The sequence below is a fragment of the Diadema antillarum genome, unplaced genomic scaffold, assembly GCF_040938485.1.
Source record: "Diadema antillarum isolate AM-2024a unplaced genomic scaffold, OU_Dant_1.0 scf00000017, whole genome shotgun sequence".
Classification (NCBI taxonomy): domain Eukaryota; kingdom Metazoa; phylum Echinodermata; class Echinoidea; order Diadematoida; family Diadematidae; genus Diadema; species Diadema antillarum.
The window spans coordinates 1,958,328-1,976,261 of NW_027270906.1; the positions used below are offsets into that span (position 1 = coordinate 1,958,328).

General features: G+C 37.0%; 1 protein-coding gene across 1 annotated transcript in view; it reads left to right on the forward strand.

The window, feature by feature from the left end:
* LOC139726361 (polycomb protein suz12-A-like) overlaps positions 1 to 17,934 on the forward strand; it is a 42,716-nt gene that overhangs the window by 3,024 nt on the left and 21,758 nt on the right. The window contains exon 2 of the mRNA XM_071637383.1: positions 16,381 to 16,427. Coding sequence (XP_071493484.1) covers positions 16,381 to 16,427 — 47 coding nt within the window. The remainder of the gene's footprint in view (positions 1 to 16,380; positions 16,428 to 17,934) is intronic.

A 17,934-nucleotide genomic window follows, 5' to 3' on the forward strand; every position in this document is an offset into this window, starting at 1 on the left:
AAGCAGATCATTTCTACCCATATTGTGATTTGCACCCCCCCAAAAAAAAAAAACCAAACAAACAACAAAACAAAACATGATCTGACATTTGTGGATACAGTAACAGAGCGTGGTCTGGATCCCTACCCAAATGTAATAATTTGTTCATTGTGTCATTATCACCTTTTCCTGAAAATTAAATCAAATGTCTATTCATAACTTTTTGAGTTCCCCTGTAAATGGACAAACAGATGAACAAACAACCATTGGCAAAACCATAACCTCCTTGACAAAGGTAATTCAAATGTGATAATTTTCTTGATGGATATTATTCTGGTCATGATTTGAAACAAATGCTGTTTGGGGCAAGTTTTTTATTGACAAAATTGCTTAAACTCATTTCTAGGTATTGGTTTGAGAATAAGTTAAGAGACTTATTTATCTATTTGTCTGTATTCATATAATTTTTCTTTAGCTAGTAAAGAGGAGATGGGGAGGGGAGTATTAAAGCCATTACCTCTAGGCAGCATTCAAAGAACTTTTGATTTTTCTTGCCTGTTGGTTTGTAGCACTTGGTATATGAAAAATATGACATGATATTTCCCCATATTTACTATCTTGATTGAGTATTTCACTTTAGTAGTGAAAGCTCCCAAATTGATAAATTGCTTCTTTCTATGTATGTCTTTTTTGTTCTATTTGCCACAACATTTTTTTTTTTTTTTTTTTTTGTCAGGAAAGTGTAAATCCTTTGCCCATGTTGGCAAGAACATTTAATGTATGATTTGTGTTGTTCATCAGAGCATAAAATCAGAGCGAGAACCTACAGGTGATGGAGAGAGAAACAAAAATCAGGGCCTGATTAATACATGACAAGAAAGTGATTTATCTCTTGACTCTTGGGACATTCCTTTTGTTGTCTGTTTCAAAATGCAGGGATTTGGTACTTCAGCAGGTATTGGTTAGTATTGTTGTTATTTAATGGGTAGTTTTTGACCATGTGTGTTATCTTTTTTTGTGAAGTCTCCTCAACATTGACCATAGCTTTGGGATTGCCATCAATATGATTTCTCATTTCATTGTACTTTGGCATCTGACTAATTTGTGAATACTGGTGTGACAAAATCCCCAAAGGTAATCAGATCTATTAGCGATCATGGTTGGCTTTCACTGAGTAGGTGGATAGAGAAATTCATCTGCCCACAGTTGGCTCTGACCACAACCAAGGGCAAGTAGAGTTACAAGTAGTGGCCCAAAATGATGTCACTGATTGTCAGAAAGCATTTTTAGCCCCATAAAAATTTTTTAGCTCTCTGACTGACAGATTTCATTTTCCCTCTGCTGCTCTGGTAAGTTTAGCACATAAACAGTCAGAGCTGATAAATCAGATATTTTCCTGATCACATGAGTAGCTATACAAGTAAGTTATCCACAGAAATAGGATGAACAAAGAGAACAGCAACACATAAACAAAATGTGAAATCCCAAGAGCAAAGTGGACACATGATATGTTTCTTTATATACCATTGGTACTGAAAATATACATGTATCTTGTTTACAACATTCTCCCACTGCATGTACTGCCTATTTCCTGCAGTTTGGGTGTTTGGCATTCAGTTTGCTGTTCTCTAGCCTACAGTTAAAGGGAGCTTACAATGTATTTCTGATCAGTGGGCTCTGTTCATGAATAGGCCCACCAATACTATAACCAAGGCACCTTCTTGCTGACACTCACAGCAGCTGAAATACTGGTCCTGCATTAATGAATGGGAAGATGAGAAGCATAGATTTCCCCCTCCCCCTCTCCCCCCCCCCCCCCAAACTTCTTAGCGTTAACAGCTCCTTCCATGTAGGATGTTACATGTTAGGTATTGCTGAATGTGGAAAAGCAAAAGAAAAAAGTATACATATTATGGTGGGGCACATGTTTCAAAAGCCAATTTGTGCTTAGAGGAAACCAAAACCCAATGAAAAATGTGGATTGAGTGAAAGCAGCGACATTAGTAGAACACATCAGTGAAAGTTTGAGGAAAATTGGACAATCGATGTAAAAGTTATGCATTTTTAAATAAATTATTTATCATTTGCAGTTGAAACAAAAAACAAACAAACAAACCCAGCTTTAGTGCTTCAGAATAGTTCTAGAATGTGAGTTTAGTATCCATAGAAACAACCAAATCAAAAATGTTAATCAGTATAATCAATGTTAAGTACTGTTAGGTATTCAAAAATGTGAATAATAGTTATAAGAAATTTGTTTCTAGATAAGTCATCTACAGTTATGGTTAATTAAGAAAAATAGTGATATCTCTTTAGATTTTAGGCTTTATTGCAAAATTTGTATTGGTAGGATGTTTTGTGATATACCTGACCTACACATGCATCCAATGTGATAACTCAAACAATTCTTAAATCACTGCTCCCAATGGTAAACAATACCTTAAAAGTTTTGGTGTTGGAACTGCTGAATGAGGAGACTACTAGAGGTTATGACGTCATGTGTGGACAACAATATAAAGAAAATAGAGAGAAAATTCAACATGCTTTCACTTTTCTAGCATAATGAAAGAGCACTTGACTATTACAACAGCTTTCAGAAAGCAGGGGGAATAATTACTACCCTTAACATACAATGTATGTCAGTATCAAGTTGATGGAATACATGTGTAATTTTCATGAAAAATGAATTTTTGTGGAATTCCCTTTATATCTTTATATCGTTATCCACACACAACGTCATATTAAACCTCTAGTAGTCTTCTCATCCAGCGGTTCCAACACTGAAACTTTAAAAATTCATTACTTTGCATTGATTGTACGATATTCCTCAAACTTTTACTGATGTGTTCTACTAATATTGCTGCTTTCACTCAATCCATACTTCTCTTTGGGTTTTGGTTTCCTTTAATAAGCAGTTGCATATTTTTAGGGGTACTGTATTAGTACAATGAGTGTGTTTATTGTCACTTATCACATCCATTTGCAAAATTTGCAAATTAATGTTGATGTCTACAATCAAGAGAACTTGGACACAAAATAATAAGGGGAAAGATAGATGTGGAGCATGTTTGTTCTGGTTTCTCTTGGACATTGCATTTGTGTGATAAAATTTTCCCTACATCAAAGACTGAAGAAATTTATCAAGATTATTACTTGGTATCTCATTTTACATAATTTTGCAATGCATCATGGTACATGGTGATGTGAGTGCACCATAAATTCATGCTTTTTAGCTAAGCCTGCATAATGTAAAAATAGTCATTTCCTGCCTTTGAATGTTGATCAGCAAATCTCTGCTCTGAGTAACATGAACAGGACTCGGGCAGCAACTGCACCAGCAGCCACAGTAAAAACGAATTCTCTTATCAATGCGAAATTTGAAGAAACAATAGAAGAGGACACCAAAAATTGCAGAGTCAGTGTTGAGAGGGTGATTGGAAAATTCTTCACCTACGTACAGTGTTGTTGGATTCCCCATGTAAAAGACTCTACTGCATTTTGCTTTTAGGTGCATTCCCTGGTTCAAGGAGCAGCTACATTCATTCTAAGTGCTGCTTCATCATCGCCCAGTTTTACCAGTTGATTGTGTGTTTGTTACCAATCTTATCTAACTGCTATGGTCTCTTTGGCAAATCAGAACCATGCTAGCAGAGCTGTCAAGTCCCCTGATTCTGCAGTAAGCTTACTGAGAACTTAAATCTCTTGTAATATTAGGGAATAAAAGCCCTACAAGCTTGTATGTAACATGTAACACACAAGTATCACCCTAGTTGACCATAAGGAAACCTTCCTTGGCAGCCCTAAGGAACCTGTAGTGTACAGTGTAGCTCCCTCACAGTAACCCTGCTACTGAAATCCAGCTTACAGCTGGGCCACGATTTCTCCTAATTCAGCTAGTAATAATATTTTATACAGTGTATTCTGACTCTCACTATATGGACTGGTACAGAGAAATTATGAAGATGAACCTTTTGTCATTATTCATGATAACTGAATTTATCATCATTTGCAGATTTGTATAAACAAAATGAGTTTCAAATTGTGGGCAAGCATTCTAGTATAAACCTGTTTTTCTTCTTTCTTCTAAATCTCACTTGATGAGAATGCTTTTCACTGAGAAAAAAACGGAAAGAAAAAAGATGCACTGTTGAATCTTGTTTAAACCCTGATGCTTCACACCTGCTTTCAGTTATATTGATACATGTAAAATGAGTTAATTTCCTTTTTGGATGAACATTATTAGTTGGAAAACTGGCTGACCTTACCTACTATTTCAACTTTTAAAAGGCTGTGCAACATGCAGTCATTACTGATATATTTTTAAAACATGAACTAAGTGCCCAAGCTGTATGGCTTCTTAGAAGACAAGAGTTAGAAGAGAAGAGAGAGGGGAAGAGAGAGGGAAAAATTAATGCATCACAGTATTAAATTTGCAGACTATGACATATAATGCCTTAATAGCTGCGTAGAATCTATCTCAGTCCACACGCCTATCTCGCAGAAGTTTATGAGCTTGTAATAGCTTTATCATCAGAACAGGATGTGGGGTGTGTAATTTTCTTGATTATCACCACTCATGCAAGAGCCTATAGGCAATGACTCCTCAAAAACATGTTACTTCCCCGTCCCTAGAAATTATGCACAGATGATTTGTATAGACAGTTGAAATGTTGACACAAAAATATTCTTAAACAAGCATTAAAGGGGAGTGAACCCCCCCCCCCCTCCCCCCCGGGGGAAGAAAAAAAATAAACACGTACATTGAATGAATGCAGCAGTATCATACATGTAGAAGAATGTATCCGTGACAGTCTGACAAAAACCAGACAATCCATTCAAAAGTTATCCATTTTTAAAGTTATCCATTGCTGGATGAGAACACTATAACTAAAGTTTGTGACATCATGCATGGAAGATGATATAAAGAGGATTCCACAAAATTTAATTTTCATGAAAAGTACACATTTCTTTGACTTGTTTTTGGTATTTATGTTAAAGGCATAATTTACCATTTGCAGATAAAACAAAAACCCAGCATTGGTGCTTTAAAATAGTTCTAAAATGTGAATTATGGAAAGAAACAACCTCTCTAAAAATTGGAATCAGTACAGTCGATGTTAACTATTGTTGAATACACAAAATGTGAACAATAGTTATAATAAAAATGTTTCCAGACTAAACCGTCTACAGTTATGGTTTAATGAGAAAAATACTGATATTTCCTTATATTTTAGACTTTATTGCAAAAATGTTATTTGGTAGGATGTTTTGTGATACAACAGACCTACACATATGCATCAAATGTGATATCTTAAAATTTTTTTAAATCACTGCTCCCAAAGATAAACAGGACCTGAATTTAGATAAGGAAGTTAATCCCACTGCTTTCTGAAAGAGGTACAAAGTCAAGTGCTCTTTGCAAAAATAATGAGTTTTCTGTACCTTTTCTCTCTAAATTCTATCATTTGTCCGTACATGACACCAAAAAATGTTGTAGTCTACTCGTAGAGCAATGGCAGTGCATCATCAACATTTTTAATTCATAACTTTTGAAATTATTGTCCGATTGTCCGGAAAGTTTTACTAAAAGTAATGTGCTCTACTAATATTGCTGCATCCACTCAGTCCACACATATATTTAGGCTTCATTCTCTTTTAAATGCAAGCTAATTCAACTGAAAATAGGTGGTGTAATATTTCTGTGGAGAAATCAGTGAAGATTAGTGTAATTCAAGGGAGTATCAAGTTTAAATGGGAAGGCACAGATGTTGCAATAAATGGCAGCACAAAGGTGCAATGTAGTTCTCATTATAAACAGACTCAGCAAAACTAAACTTACAGGATTGTACTGATTCATGTTATCTAAGGGAAGATAAAAGGAGATTACAAGGAGATAACAGAGAGGACTGAGCAAGACCACATATAAAGTGAAAACAAGAATCTATTGAAATGGGTGAAATATTCTTGGACAGTGACTGGTTACACATGTACAATGTTATAATCTACCTCACTTTCTGGTAATTTTACACTTCTAAACCCTTTTCTAGTCTCTATTATTCCTTTCACAAATTTTTGTACATCATTTATACCTTTCTATACTTACTCTACATGTATAGTTTTACTCATCAGGATAAACTTTCCCTTTTGAGAACCAATTCAATTCACAATAACTATCTTGGATGTAGCCTCCACCTGTTATACATGTAGTCTTTCCATGTTTCCTCATGTGCAATAAAAGGTGCTGCAGCAGTGTTGTGCTCTACACCAACTGGAACTGTCATTCCTTTTTTTTTCTCTCTTTTTTCATGTTGCCTGCTTCTTCACACTGTCTGTCTCATTTCTCATTTATACTTGTACTGTAAAAGTGGTTTCTTTCGCGTACAGATACTTATGCGGTTTCCATCGGTGCTGACTTTTTCGCGTGTGTTTAAATTCGCGGTCAGCAAAATCTGTGAATTCACAGTCGGCAAAAACTGTTTTATTTTGCACATGAAAACCCAAACTATAATCCAATTATTATTTTACTTATCAAATAGAAATTAAAATTAAATGCAGGATTACCTGAACTCCTGTCTATACCTACATTGCGCAGTATCACTGTGTGTGTGTTGACCATCAATACACTCAATGCACGGAATCGTGTGTGCATGTGCGCAATGGCGTTGTAACAAGCGGCGAGTTCAAAACATTTTCGCATGATGTTAAATTCGCGGTTCAACTTCAAAGCGCGAAAAGCGCGAAAATAAAACCAACGCAAAAGAAACCACTTTTACAGTACCTTGTGTCTTTTCCTCAAGTTTCCTCTTCTCCACTTTCATGACTGATCTTTCTAAGAAAGAGTTTTATAGCTCATAAATGCTTAAAATGGAACAGTCTTCCAAAGCTCATACCTATACGTAGCTATCTCCTATTTTACTCTTTTTTTTTTCTCTCTCCCCTGTCTCCCTGATAGTAACCTGCATTTGCAAAGGAACAAGAAGAAGGAAAAAAAACAACTTGTAAAATTTCTGGGATGCAATTAACAGTAGATACCAGTCTTGGTAGCTTGATTCCCACATTGTGATTATAGGCATCCATGTGTTTTTTCATACTTAGATGTTCTTTCCATTGCAAAAGGGTGTGAGTGGGGAGAGTCTCAAACAACTTTCAGGATTACCAGTCACTGGTATTGTATTACAAACACTGAGGGTGAAAATGACATGTACAGTGTAGTCATTGTATTTTCCAAAGGGTATTGGAAATTTGTAAATGCTGTGAAGAAAAAGAATATTTTAAATTTATTGCAGAGCTGCCAATTCTCCCTGATTCTGCAGGAGTATCCCTGAAAATGTCAAAATCTGTTCATGTCTAAATAAGAGAATATTAAAATCTCCCTGATTTGGGAATAATTTTTGCCCATTGAAATGCATGTAGCACACAGATACACGTATCTCCCTGATTGCTGTGTGGAATCTCCCTGATTTGGATGTGGGAATGTTGGCAGACCTGTTGTTGTGTGCTTTGTTTCAGGACCTTTTAGTTTGTTTTGGATTTTTTTTTTCAGCAAGTGCTTGATAATAAAGACACTGGCTAATATTGCATTGCCTCAATTCAGAAATTGTAAAACTTTGCTGTCTGTACTGTGTAATTAAGTTCAGTGCATGAAGACAAAAAAGTACTCCAGCACACAAAGGTGTTGAGAATTATGTCATTACTTCAGGTGATCTATGAACAAATCTAACCATGCTATTCCCGCATAAAATGTTAAACTGAATGGGATGGGTCTTTGTCTGTGGGATATATTGATGAAAGTGGTGACCTCCGCATGATTTTTAGACTTTTAAGGCCGTGTCACACCTTTCCGGGCAAGCTACGCGGGCTTGTTGCGAGGAGGGATTTTCCAGCACGCAGGAGAATTTTCCGCAGGCGGACAAGAATGTTTGTGAGTTTCGCACTTGTTTCTTACCTTCTAGACGCATGCTACTTACCTTCTACTTGCGTGTATTCCGTGTGACCTGCGTGAGAGCTTTGAAACCGATCTGTTTTGTGTTACAAGTAACTTACGGGTACTGAGAAGTACCTGCGTTGGAGTTGCCTGCGAGGTGCTGCCGGTAAGGGTCTCCTACTGGTGTTCTGCATGTACCTCTGCGAGCGAACCCCCACGACTCACTCGGAACAAGTTTTGAGCATGCTCAAGGCCTTGTCATGCTCAATGCCGCAAGTCAAGCCGCAAGTCAAGTTTTGCGGCTTGACTTGCAGGAAACAACTTTGCTACCCGGAGCTCTCCGCATTTGGTCCGCACCTGACAGTACCTAGCGCGTATCTCGCCTGTAGTTGCTCCGAGGTGCGCACGCAAGTCTGATTTAATCGCAGCCAAGTTTTGAGCATGACCAAAACTTGCTCGGAGAGGTCCACGCAGAACGCCAGTAGGAGGCCTTTAGCAGCAGCACCTCGCAGGCAACTCCCACGCTGGTACTTCGCAGTCCCCGTATGCAGCCAAGATAATGACATTCTGTGGGACTTCTGCCATTCCTTCAGAGGAATTCCTTCACTGAGTTGTCAGCCCTCATGCGCCTGGCACACAGGTCACACAGTATAACCGCAAGTAGAATTTAAGTAGAACGTGTCCAGCAAGTAAGACACATACACTGACTCGCCCAAATCCTTGTCCGCCCTCAGAAATTGTCCGGTATACTGGAAAATCCCTACACGCAACAAGCCCGCGTAGCTTGCTGGGAAAGGTGTGACAGGGCCTAAACATGGTTGTGGGTAAAAAGATTTGCGTGCGCACCTCCGGGCGACTATGGGTGAGATACGTGCTGGGTACTGTCATGTGCAGGTCATCTGCGAGGACCTCCGGGTAGTAAAAATTGCTCTTCGCAAGTGGCATGCAAGGCTTGCCCAGAAAGGGACACGGCCTTTACATGTGAATAACTATAAATTGGTTATACTGGGTACAGAGTTTCAGAATTTATAGTGATTGGGATGAGGAATAGGAATGTTTTCAAAATCTATAACAAATCACAATGAACAAGGATGATGACATGGCAGCCTCACTATAAGAATGCATAAATAGGGGCTCAAGGAAGCAGAACAAAAGAAGAAAGCCTGCATACATTCTACACAGACCAACTTGTAAATCATGTGGTATTGTAATTGAATTACATTGCTACATTTCTGAAGTATGTGAGGCTCCTATGTCATCATTATCGTTCAGTGTAATTTGTTTTGGGTTTTTCAAAGTATTGATTTCTCTGCTCAAGGACCACAATAAATTCCACAAATGTATACATGGAGCTGTACACTGATACATCGTATGTACTCCATGATGTGAAATTATGAAAATCGTCTGGAATGCCCCTTTAAAATCTGGTCACTCACAGAATTTTATCTTCGTGAAGCGAAGGAGAGCACAATCCAAATATGTGTGAATTAAAGGGAATATCTCCCCATAAATTTAAATTTGAAAGGTGTGAGAACATGTCCTTGTAAGAACTCTAGAGAAAAGTCTATCCCATCACAAAAAATGTCCCAAACTGTGAAATATTAATTTCAATAAATCAGCACGCACTAGTGCGCGCTGCAATAGTAACCAGATCTGAAAAAAGTAGCCTCGCCTAGACCATCGGTGTGTGCACGTTTCCTTCGTTCGCCTCCGTCTGCACACAGCTATATCGAATACTGTCTATCGGTATCACCTCATCGAGCCATATGCATCCGCATGAGTAGAGGCTGCCGCGGCTGCCTGGTCAGTGGCCCGGTGCGGCGCGGTAGCACCAACCTAGCTGCGTACGTGGACATTTGCGTGTGTTTGCATGTTTTGAGAGTATCGTAGTACACTGATCGTACAGAAAATTATCGAATTACGCAGTCGAATGCAGTCGATAAGGCCAGAAGACTACTCTTAGATCAAGGCGCATGTAATTTTTGGCATTTTAGAGATTGCTCTATGTCTCTTTATATATTGCTATATCTCTGTATGTGAGTAACGTTGCACTCTTATATTTCATAGGGATATTACCAGTACAATAACCTACAATGTCAGAAAACTAAATTTCTGTGTACAGATACACTTTAAGGGAATGCGGCCATATGATTATTAGATAGTCGAACACATCAGTGAAAGTTTGACAAAAATTGGACAGTCCATTCAAAAGTAAAGTTTTGCTGCTGCCACTGATTGCTGGATGAGAAGACTATGATGCTTCATGATGCCATGTATGGAAATCAATATAAAGAAATTATGAAGAAAATACAATTTTTTTCTCACTTTTCTAGCATAATAAAAGAACATATGATTTACCTCTTTCAGAAAGTAGGTGAAATAATGTTACCTTTAACATGTCAGGAACAAGTTGAGGGAATGTGTGTTCTCTTCACTGAAAGTGAATTTTGGGGGAATTCTCAAATTTTCTTTTTATCACATTCCATATGTGATGTCACAAACTGTTGAAGTCTTCTCATCCATTGACGGCTTCATCAAAAACTGAAAATTCATAACTTCATGTCTCATATGTTCTAATATTGCTGCAGTCACCCAATATGCATGGGTTTCATTTCCCTTTAGTAGCATATTACATGTATCTTTAACTCTAATTCTTCGTTGTAACCTAATATTTAAATGATACAGGGGACTCCTGTTTAAAATGAACTCCTTGGGTCTGACAGTTTTCTTTCATTATATCAAAATTTCATTACAGTTTAACAGCAAAGTATAAAAAGATACAAAGACAGATAATTTGGGGATCTGAATTTTTAGTTTGTTGCAACAATAACTCCTAACTGAATTCATTATTATGGGAGTACACTGTATCATAACCTTTTGGTAGCATGTACAAAATTAATGTAGCACACTGTAGCTCAGGATTTTTTTTTTCATAAGGGAAAAATTTCTAAAGGATGTCTTTCATTGATACAAGTATGTGTTGCAGTTATACAGAAATGGCTAGAAAAATGGACATACTGTGTAGTGTATCCAATGCAAGAATTATGCAACTTTGAGCAGGTTGTAGGAGCAGTGTTTATGATAAACCAGTTGGACATACTGTACACTGTTAGCCTCTGAGCAAAAGAAAAAAGAACATGTGCTACTTCAGGTCTAGGTTTACATGTGCAAAATTGCTGGCATGTTCTATGCAAAGATACATGTAGCATCTTCAATCCACTCTACAATGTGATGAGAATTTTTTTTTTTTTTTTTTATTTCCAGCACAACATTTGGTCTGATTGTTGTTAAAAGTTTCAGTACACCAAAAGTAAGCTTTTGTCCTTCTAGATATATTCAAACATAGCTAATGGAGTGAGGTCAAGTGTATTTAGTACCAATACTGTGGAAAACCTGCATGGTATACTGTATACGCCATATACATTGTATTTAGCGAGTCTAAAGATTTGCGAATCGAGACTTCCCGATGATTTCGCGAGTGGTTAGATTTGTGATCGGGGAGTCCTGTACTGAACAGAGAAATGTACACGTGTACGTCACATTCATATCAGGATCAGAGTCAATATTTTATTTTTTATATAGGTCTTTAATTTCGCGAATAGTAGCTGACTTGCAAAATTCGCGAAAATAAAAACCTCGCAAAATATTCGGTAGGGTGTAGACATAGTTTACCAAGTAGCGTGTATCTGTTGTCAAATGTTGTCCCACATCTTTAAATGAGAAAAGAATGTTCATGCAGTGCTTGTCTATAGTTGGATTCACACAAGTAACATTTCTTATCTTTAAGATTTTAACTCAAAGCTTAACATTTTTGAATGAGGATCCCATGTGATGATTAGACTACAGAACCAGAATAAATACATTACACACAGAACTAGCAATAGACCCTATGTATGTGACAAGACAGTCCACAACATGCACTGGAGGTTGACCCGGAAGCTAAGGGTGAATGAGTTTAGAGAGAGGTCACACTAACTTTTGAGCTTCTCAATTATTGTGTCCACACGAATGGGATCCCCCCGCCCCCTCCCCCTTACTCATTGATAGAGCATACACCCTAAGATTTCTTGTGGTTCTAGTCATCAACTAATATTTAAAAATTGCTAACCTTCAGGTGCATCCACATGGTGCTAAACTGCAAGCTTAGCATCAAAGTTTAAACTTCAAGCTAATTTCTAAGATTAGGAATGTCAGGTGAACCTAACTACTTATTGTTCTGCAGTCTGATTCAACTGCCTTCAACTGTAAGGTCTGAGCAAACATGTGTGATACTCAGTTAGTGGTCACCGTGACAATGAAAATGCTTGTTCCATGCTTATTGCTCGCTTGAAAGGGGTAAACACCTATCACTCTATTTAGTATTAACATCACTTGACCAGGAGGACTTGTGGTTTCTTTCCTCTCTTTTATCTCTCGCACTAATAAAACGTTCTTGGGTCTGTACTGCAATTAAAGGGACTGTACAGTTCCGGTTGAGGTGAGGATTTAGCTTTTAACATTTTGCGAGATATTCAGAAACCACTCTATGAGATGTCAAATAGCATGCAATTCTAAGGGGTATCAAAAGTTTATTTGATGAAAATCGGTTTTGAAATGGCTTAGATATGTATATCCAAAAATAAGGTGAAACAAAGAGATCCTAAGAAAAGGCGTGGCCTGTCACCTTTTATTATTATCACTTTTTTGGATATCTTGGCCATTTGAAAACCAATTTTCATCAAATAAATGTTGAATCCTTCTTAGAATTACATGCTCTTTCATATTTCATAAGAGGTTTCTCATTATCTCACTTAGGAATGTTATAAACCTGAATCCCCACCTCAACCAGTACTGTACAGTCCCTTTAAAACCTGCAGTTACAGAAATGATACCAATCGAGTTTTTTCCCTCAGGTTTGTCTGATTGTGTTCATTGCTTGTAAATCTGGACCAGTCAAAACAGAAAATGCAATTCTAGAAACATGGTACTATTGGTTCTACCATAGAAAGTTAAGAAATTTGAGAGGGGATGCACAAGTGATTGTAGATGGAAGTGAAAGTCAACATTAAGTGGAATTTCATGAATGGACTTTGATTCAAATTTACATCTTTCAATACTGTATATAGAGAACGGAAGCTTATGTGAACAGGGTCAATATCCATAGACATATAGTGAAATTGGAGCTCAGTTTAATGATTCAAACAAAATTATCTGTGAGAGTAACATGTATTTGAAGTTACTGTATACGCTATATATTTCGCGGGGGTTTTATTTTCGCGAATTTCGTGAGTCGGGAGCTATTCGCGAAATGAACAACACGCGAAAATATTACCTTCCAAAATGAATCCCTTGCCTTGATGATACAAACATTTCAGTACTAGTATACCATGTCACGGCTTACCGAACCGATCATACTGGCTATAAAGCTTGTTTACGTACATATACACGTAGCAAGTCCATGTCTACTTACGAATACTGTAGAGAGCCAATCCATTATCGCAAGGGGACCACTCGTCAGAAATCTAGCGCGATGGGCTTAACCACTTCAAAAATGTTGAATTCTAACTTACTAGTTCGCAGAGTTTGGTAAGTTTTTTTTCATGCAGTGTATAACTAGCATCATTCTTATTTGCTAGTAAGTTGAAAATTCACACTTTCTTTGCCACTTCATATTTTCTCTGGTCCCCCAATCGCGAATTTACCACTCGCGAAAATGTGTGACAGCGGCAATTCGCGAAAATTTATGTACGCGAAAATTATAGCGTATACAGTATTCCTTGTCTCTGTTGACTGTGTACCACATTCCATTGTATGGGCTAATTGGGATCCCTGTGGAAAGCCAAGTGGTATTGTGTATGTAGTTCACTTTTATCTTTGAGAAAATACTGAAAATCTGTATTGGACCTAGATTCAGAAACTATTCATGCATTTTTAGAAGAGTCAAGAGATTTGAATCTTACAGAGAGATGTAGAAAAGCCATATCAGTGTAATGACTGTTATTAGTGAGTTCTTGCTCAGACGAAGGGTTTTCTTGAAAGGAGACTACACATATTAAGTTCACTGCCTCGCAACAAAGGCTATCATACATTGTATACATGTAGGTGCATGGCTCAGATCAAGGGTACACTACACAATGTGCAAAAGTGTGCTTCTGAAAATTCTAAATTAAACTAATGCAATGTGACCAGGACATGAAGTACCATTTTCACTTTTGAAGGCATATATTATAGTAGCTCCAGACAAGGTTTCAGGTTCATTGCTCCGAATTTAGGTATTTTACCGCATTTTTATGGTTAAAAAATGCCCATTTTTCATGATTTTTTGTGTTACATGCAGAACATAGATTTTTGGACACCTTAATTTTTGCTTTTACATTTTGAAATATGAACTGATTTCAAACCTTCAATAAAAATTAAGTATCAAATTACAGAATTCTCATGCTGGTGATTTTTTACATCACTTCTGAATTTCCAACAGCCTTGAGGCAATTTGTATGTCAAGTACATAACTTTTGGTGTCCACCAACTCTTTGAAGTTGTTGAGTGAAAACACTTGTGGAAAACAGTACATATCATCGCTGGGGCGACAAGACCTCGTATCTACAAAAAGTCAAATGTTCAGGAGAGCCAAAAAACATGGCGGTCAAAGCACTATAGTGAATGGGATAGCCTTTCCTTTGACATGCTGTAGTGGCTTCATTTTTGGAGTAAGATAGTTGGGATTTGGCCAGGATATCACTTAACCCATTATTGATCATTAATTAAAAAAAAGTCATTTTCACCAAAATTTCAGATACAAGGTCTTGTCACCCCAGTGACGATATTCTTTATGATATTGCCATTCATATGTTTAATGTATATAGTATCTTTACTTCAAATTGAATTCACTGCAACATTAAGTGTACTTTTCAATATTTTTACAGTTGATTGACATACTAAATTTTTTGATGTCCAGGGTTATGTACATATTTGTAACAATATATATTATTATGTCAACACAATCATATTTTCTTACAAAAGGCAAATACCAGGCAGCTAATGCCTAAGTGCAAACCACTTAAAACATTAGTTATAAATTCTAAACCTATTGTGTCCTTCAAAGTTGGTCTTGAAAGTAGACACTGAGTTATGTATGTGACAGTCATGTACAGAACACACCTTTCAATTCACTATGAAAATTACACATTATGAACTAGTTTCTGCATCTACATAAGTTTTTATATCATAAAACTTACATATGAGTAAATTGGTAAGAAGCAGACTCCAATCTTAGCTAATTGACCCAATATGATGTAACATACATACATGTAACATGGACACCAGTGTCCTAGTTATGTATATGTAAGAAACGTGGTAAAATTTGGACTCTACAAGCATCTACAATTTGTTTAAAAGTGTTCATGTCATATTAAGATAATAGATAACACTCCTGATATGAGTGGGTGTATTTGGCAGAAATGAAGTACATTAAGAGATAAGACCATGACATAGGACACCCGAGTTATGTACGTAACATTTTTTATGGACAACGGTTTTTGTTATTGATAGCTGGTTCAGAAGTTTCCATAGAAAATATCACCCTCTGTGCCAGCATTGCTGTATACTGCTTCACTGAACAGCATGATATTATAATTTTTGTATCAAATTAAGAAATGAGAAGAAATATTGTATGGTAGAATTTAAAGTGTTACGTACATAACTCGGTGTCCATATGTATTTCAGGAAATACCTCCAATGTTTGTTCGAAAAATCTTAATTCTTTAACTGGTTTTGTTTCTTTTTGGGGCAAGTTTCACCACACATTGAAGTATATTTGCAAAAGTGAATTTAAAAACAAGATAAAAGCATAAAGAGGACACTGAGTTATTGTACGTTACATTTTCTGACCACCAAACATGGCTTGCTGATTGCCAGATGTATAATGTTTCGTACTCTAGCACTTACAGTAAATATTTTGCAGTGTTTGGAGATTACAAAAATAATGTTACTGAAGTCTGTATGTTAGTTTCAAATTTTTAGGTCAAATGTAAAATTTTTGGTCCCTTGCACATAGCTCTCTATTCTGTAAGAAATTTGTGCCAAGTATACTCGGACAGGGGTCTAGATGGGAAATGCATTTTGTAGCAAAATCTGTCCATCCTCAATGAGTTAATGGTTTTATGGTGCATGCTAATTGTAAATTCTGCAGATAAGTATTAAGTCGAAGTTCACTCTCTGTATGTTACATGTGCTGCATAACTTTATAGAAAAGTGGGGCTGTGTGGTCTGTTTTTTGTAGAAGGGCAAGTCAATATTGCATCTCACCAGCTTGAATGATATTTAATACACCAATGAAAGATATGTGTCTTTATGAATGGGAAAGGCAAGCTGAAAATGTGCTTCAGCATTTTGGACCCATTTCTAGTATTCAAGTGTGGCAGAGCTGTATGATTTAGTTTTTATACAAGGTATGTGAAACATTAACAAATACATTTCTCTGTGATACCTTTGAATTTCAGAACCAACCCAAATCTATCGCTTCCTTGCTGCCAGACACAAGATATCGGTAAGTTTTTAATCAAACTTGATCATCTATGAAAGCACCGTTTGTGTATGCATGCACATTGTCTGTGACATGTACCTCGAGATGTAGTTGATTTCAAGATGTACGTTGTGTCAATTCATTGCTCCATTTCACAGGTAGCATCATTTCATGGGACTGCTCGGTACTGGCATCAAATTGACAGAATTGTCAACTGCCATAAATTATAACTTTGTTGTATCTGAAATCACACTTAAAGGGATGGTACAGTATTGGTGGAGACGAGAATTGGGCTTTTAACTTTTTGTGAGATACCAAGAAAACACTTATGAAATAGTACAGAGCATACCATTTCAAGAGGAATTCAAAGTTTATTTGATGAAAATCGGGTTTGGAATGACTGAAACATCCAAAAACAAAGTAAAACAAAGCGATCGTAATAAAAGGTAGGTCCCACACTTATTAAATTAGCTCTGTTTTAAATATCTCAGCCATTCCAAAACCAATTTTCATCAAATAAATGTTGAATTCCTCATGGAATTACATGCTCTTTCATATTTCATAAGAGGTTTCTCATTATCTCACCGAAAAATGTTAGAAACTTGAAATTAGGTCTCAACCAAAACTATACGATCCGTTTAATTATTATTAAGCTACTACTGTTTTGCAAAATGGAGCCCTGCTACAAAAATACATGATGAAGTGTAAATTTCAATTAGTTTACTCAAATCCTTTCAAGAGGGACTCAGTGTATAGCATGAAAGGACATGCACATTTGTGTATTTTGCCAGCAAAGTCTGAAATTAGGAACCTATGTCTTCATTCTTGTCATTGTCATGGAGTGCTCCTGTATGCAAGTTGTCGCTGTACCAGAAACAACTTCAGAATGAGATTTACAAGTACCCAGTACTGCAGTGCAAACCTGTAAAGTCCAATAGCAAAGTACAATGTATTATTGAGCTGTGATATTTGATTTGACTGTCCCCTTTAAACATTTCGTATGCATTGTGTGCACACATATTGAAGGTTCATCCCTCCTTCTCTTAAACTTGTTCTCATCTCGTCTCTTCATTCTTTAACATGGCTAATACCTGTCACCCATTTGTAATTCAGACCTAAATTGGCCGTGATAGCTCCTACTCGCGAGTCTGAAATCTGCAAAGCAATGCAACCGCACACTTTCCCAGCCACTCTCACGGCGCTATTCAGTCGGAACTGGAAAACGATGATTTAATCCATTATAACACCTAGTCGCTCTGTTCTTGCTGCAAAATCTTATCTCACATCAGAAAAAATTGAGAGGCTGCATGCTTAATACCCCATCACACACTGACAGTCTTGCTTCAAGTAGTCATGCAAGATTCAACTGCCTGCAAAGGATACTGGTATGAAACCATCAGTGTGAAAACCAGCTTTATGCACCGGGTACGTTAAACACCAGTGATAGTCATCGCGTCCTTTTGGCACGCTGTGCTCTAGGTTCCCATGAGGCGTACTCTCACTGTGAAGCAGGGAGAGTATGTTTGATTGT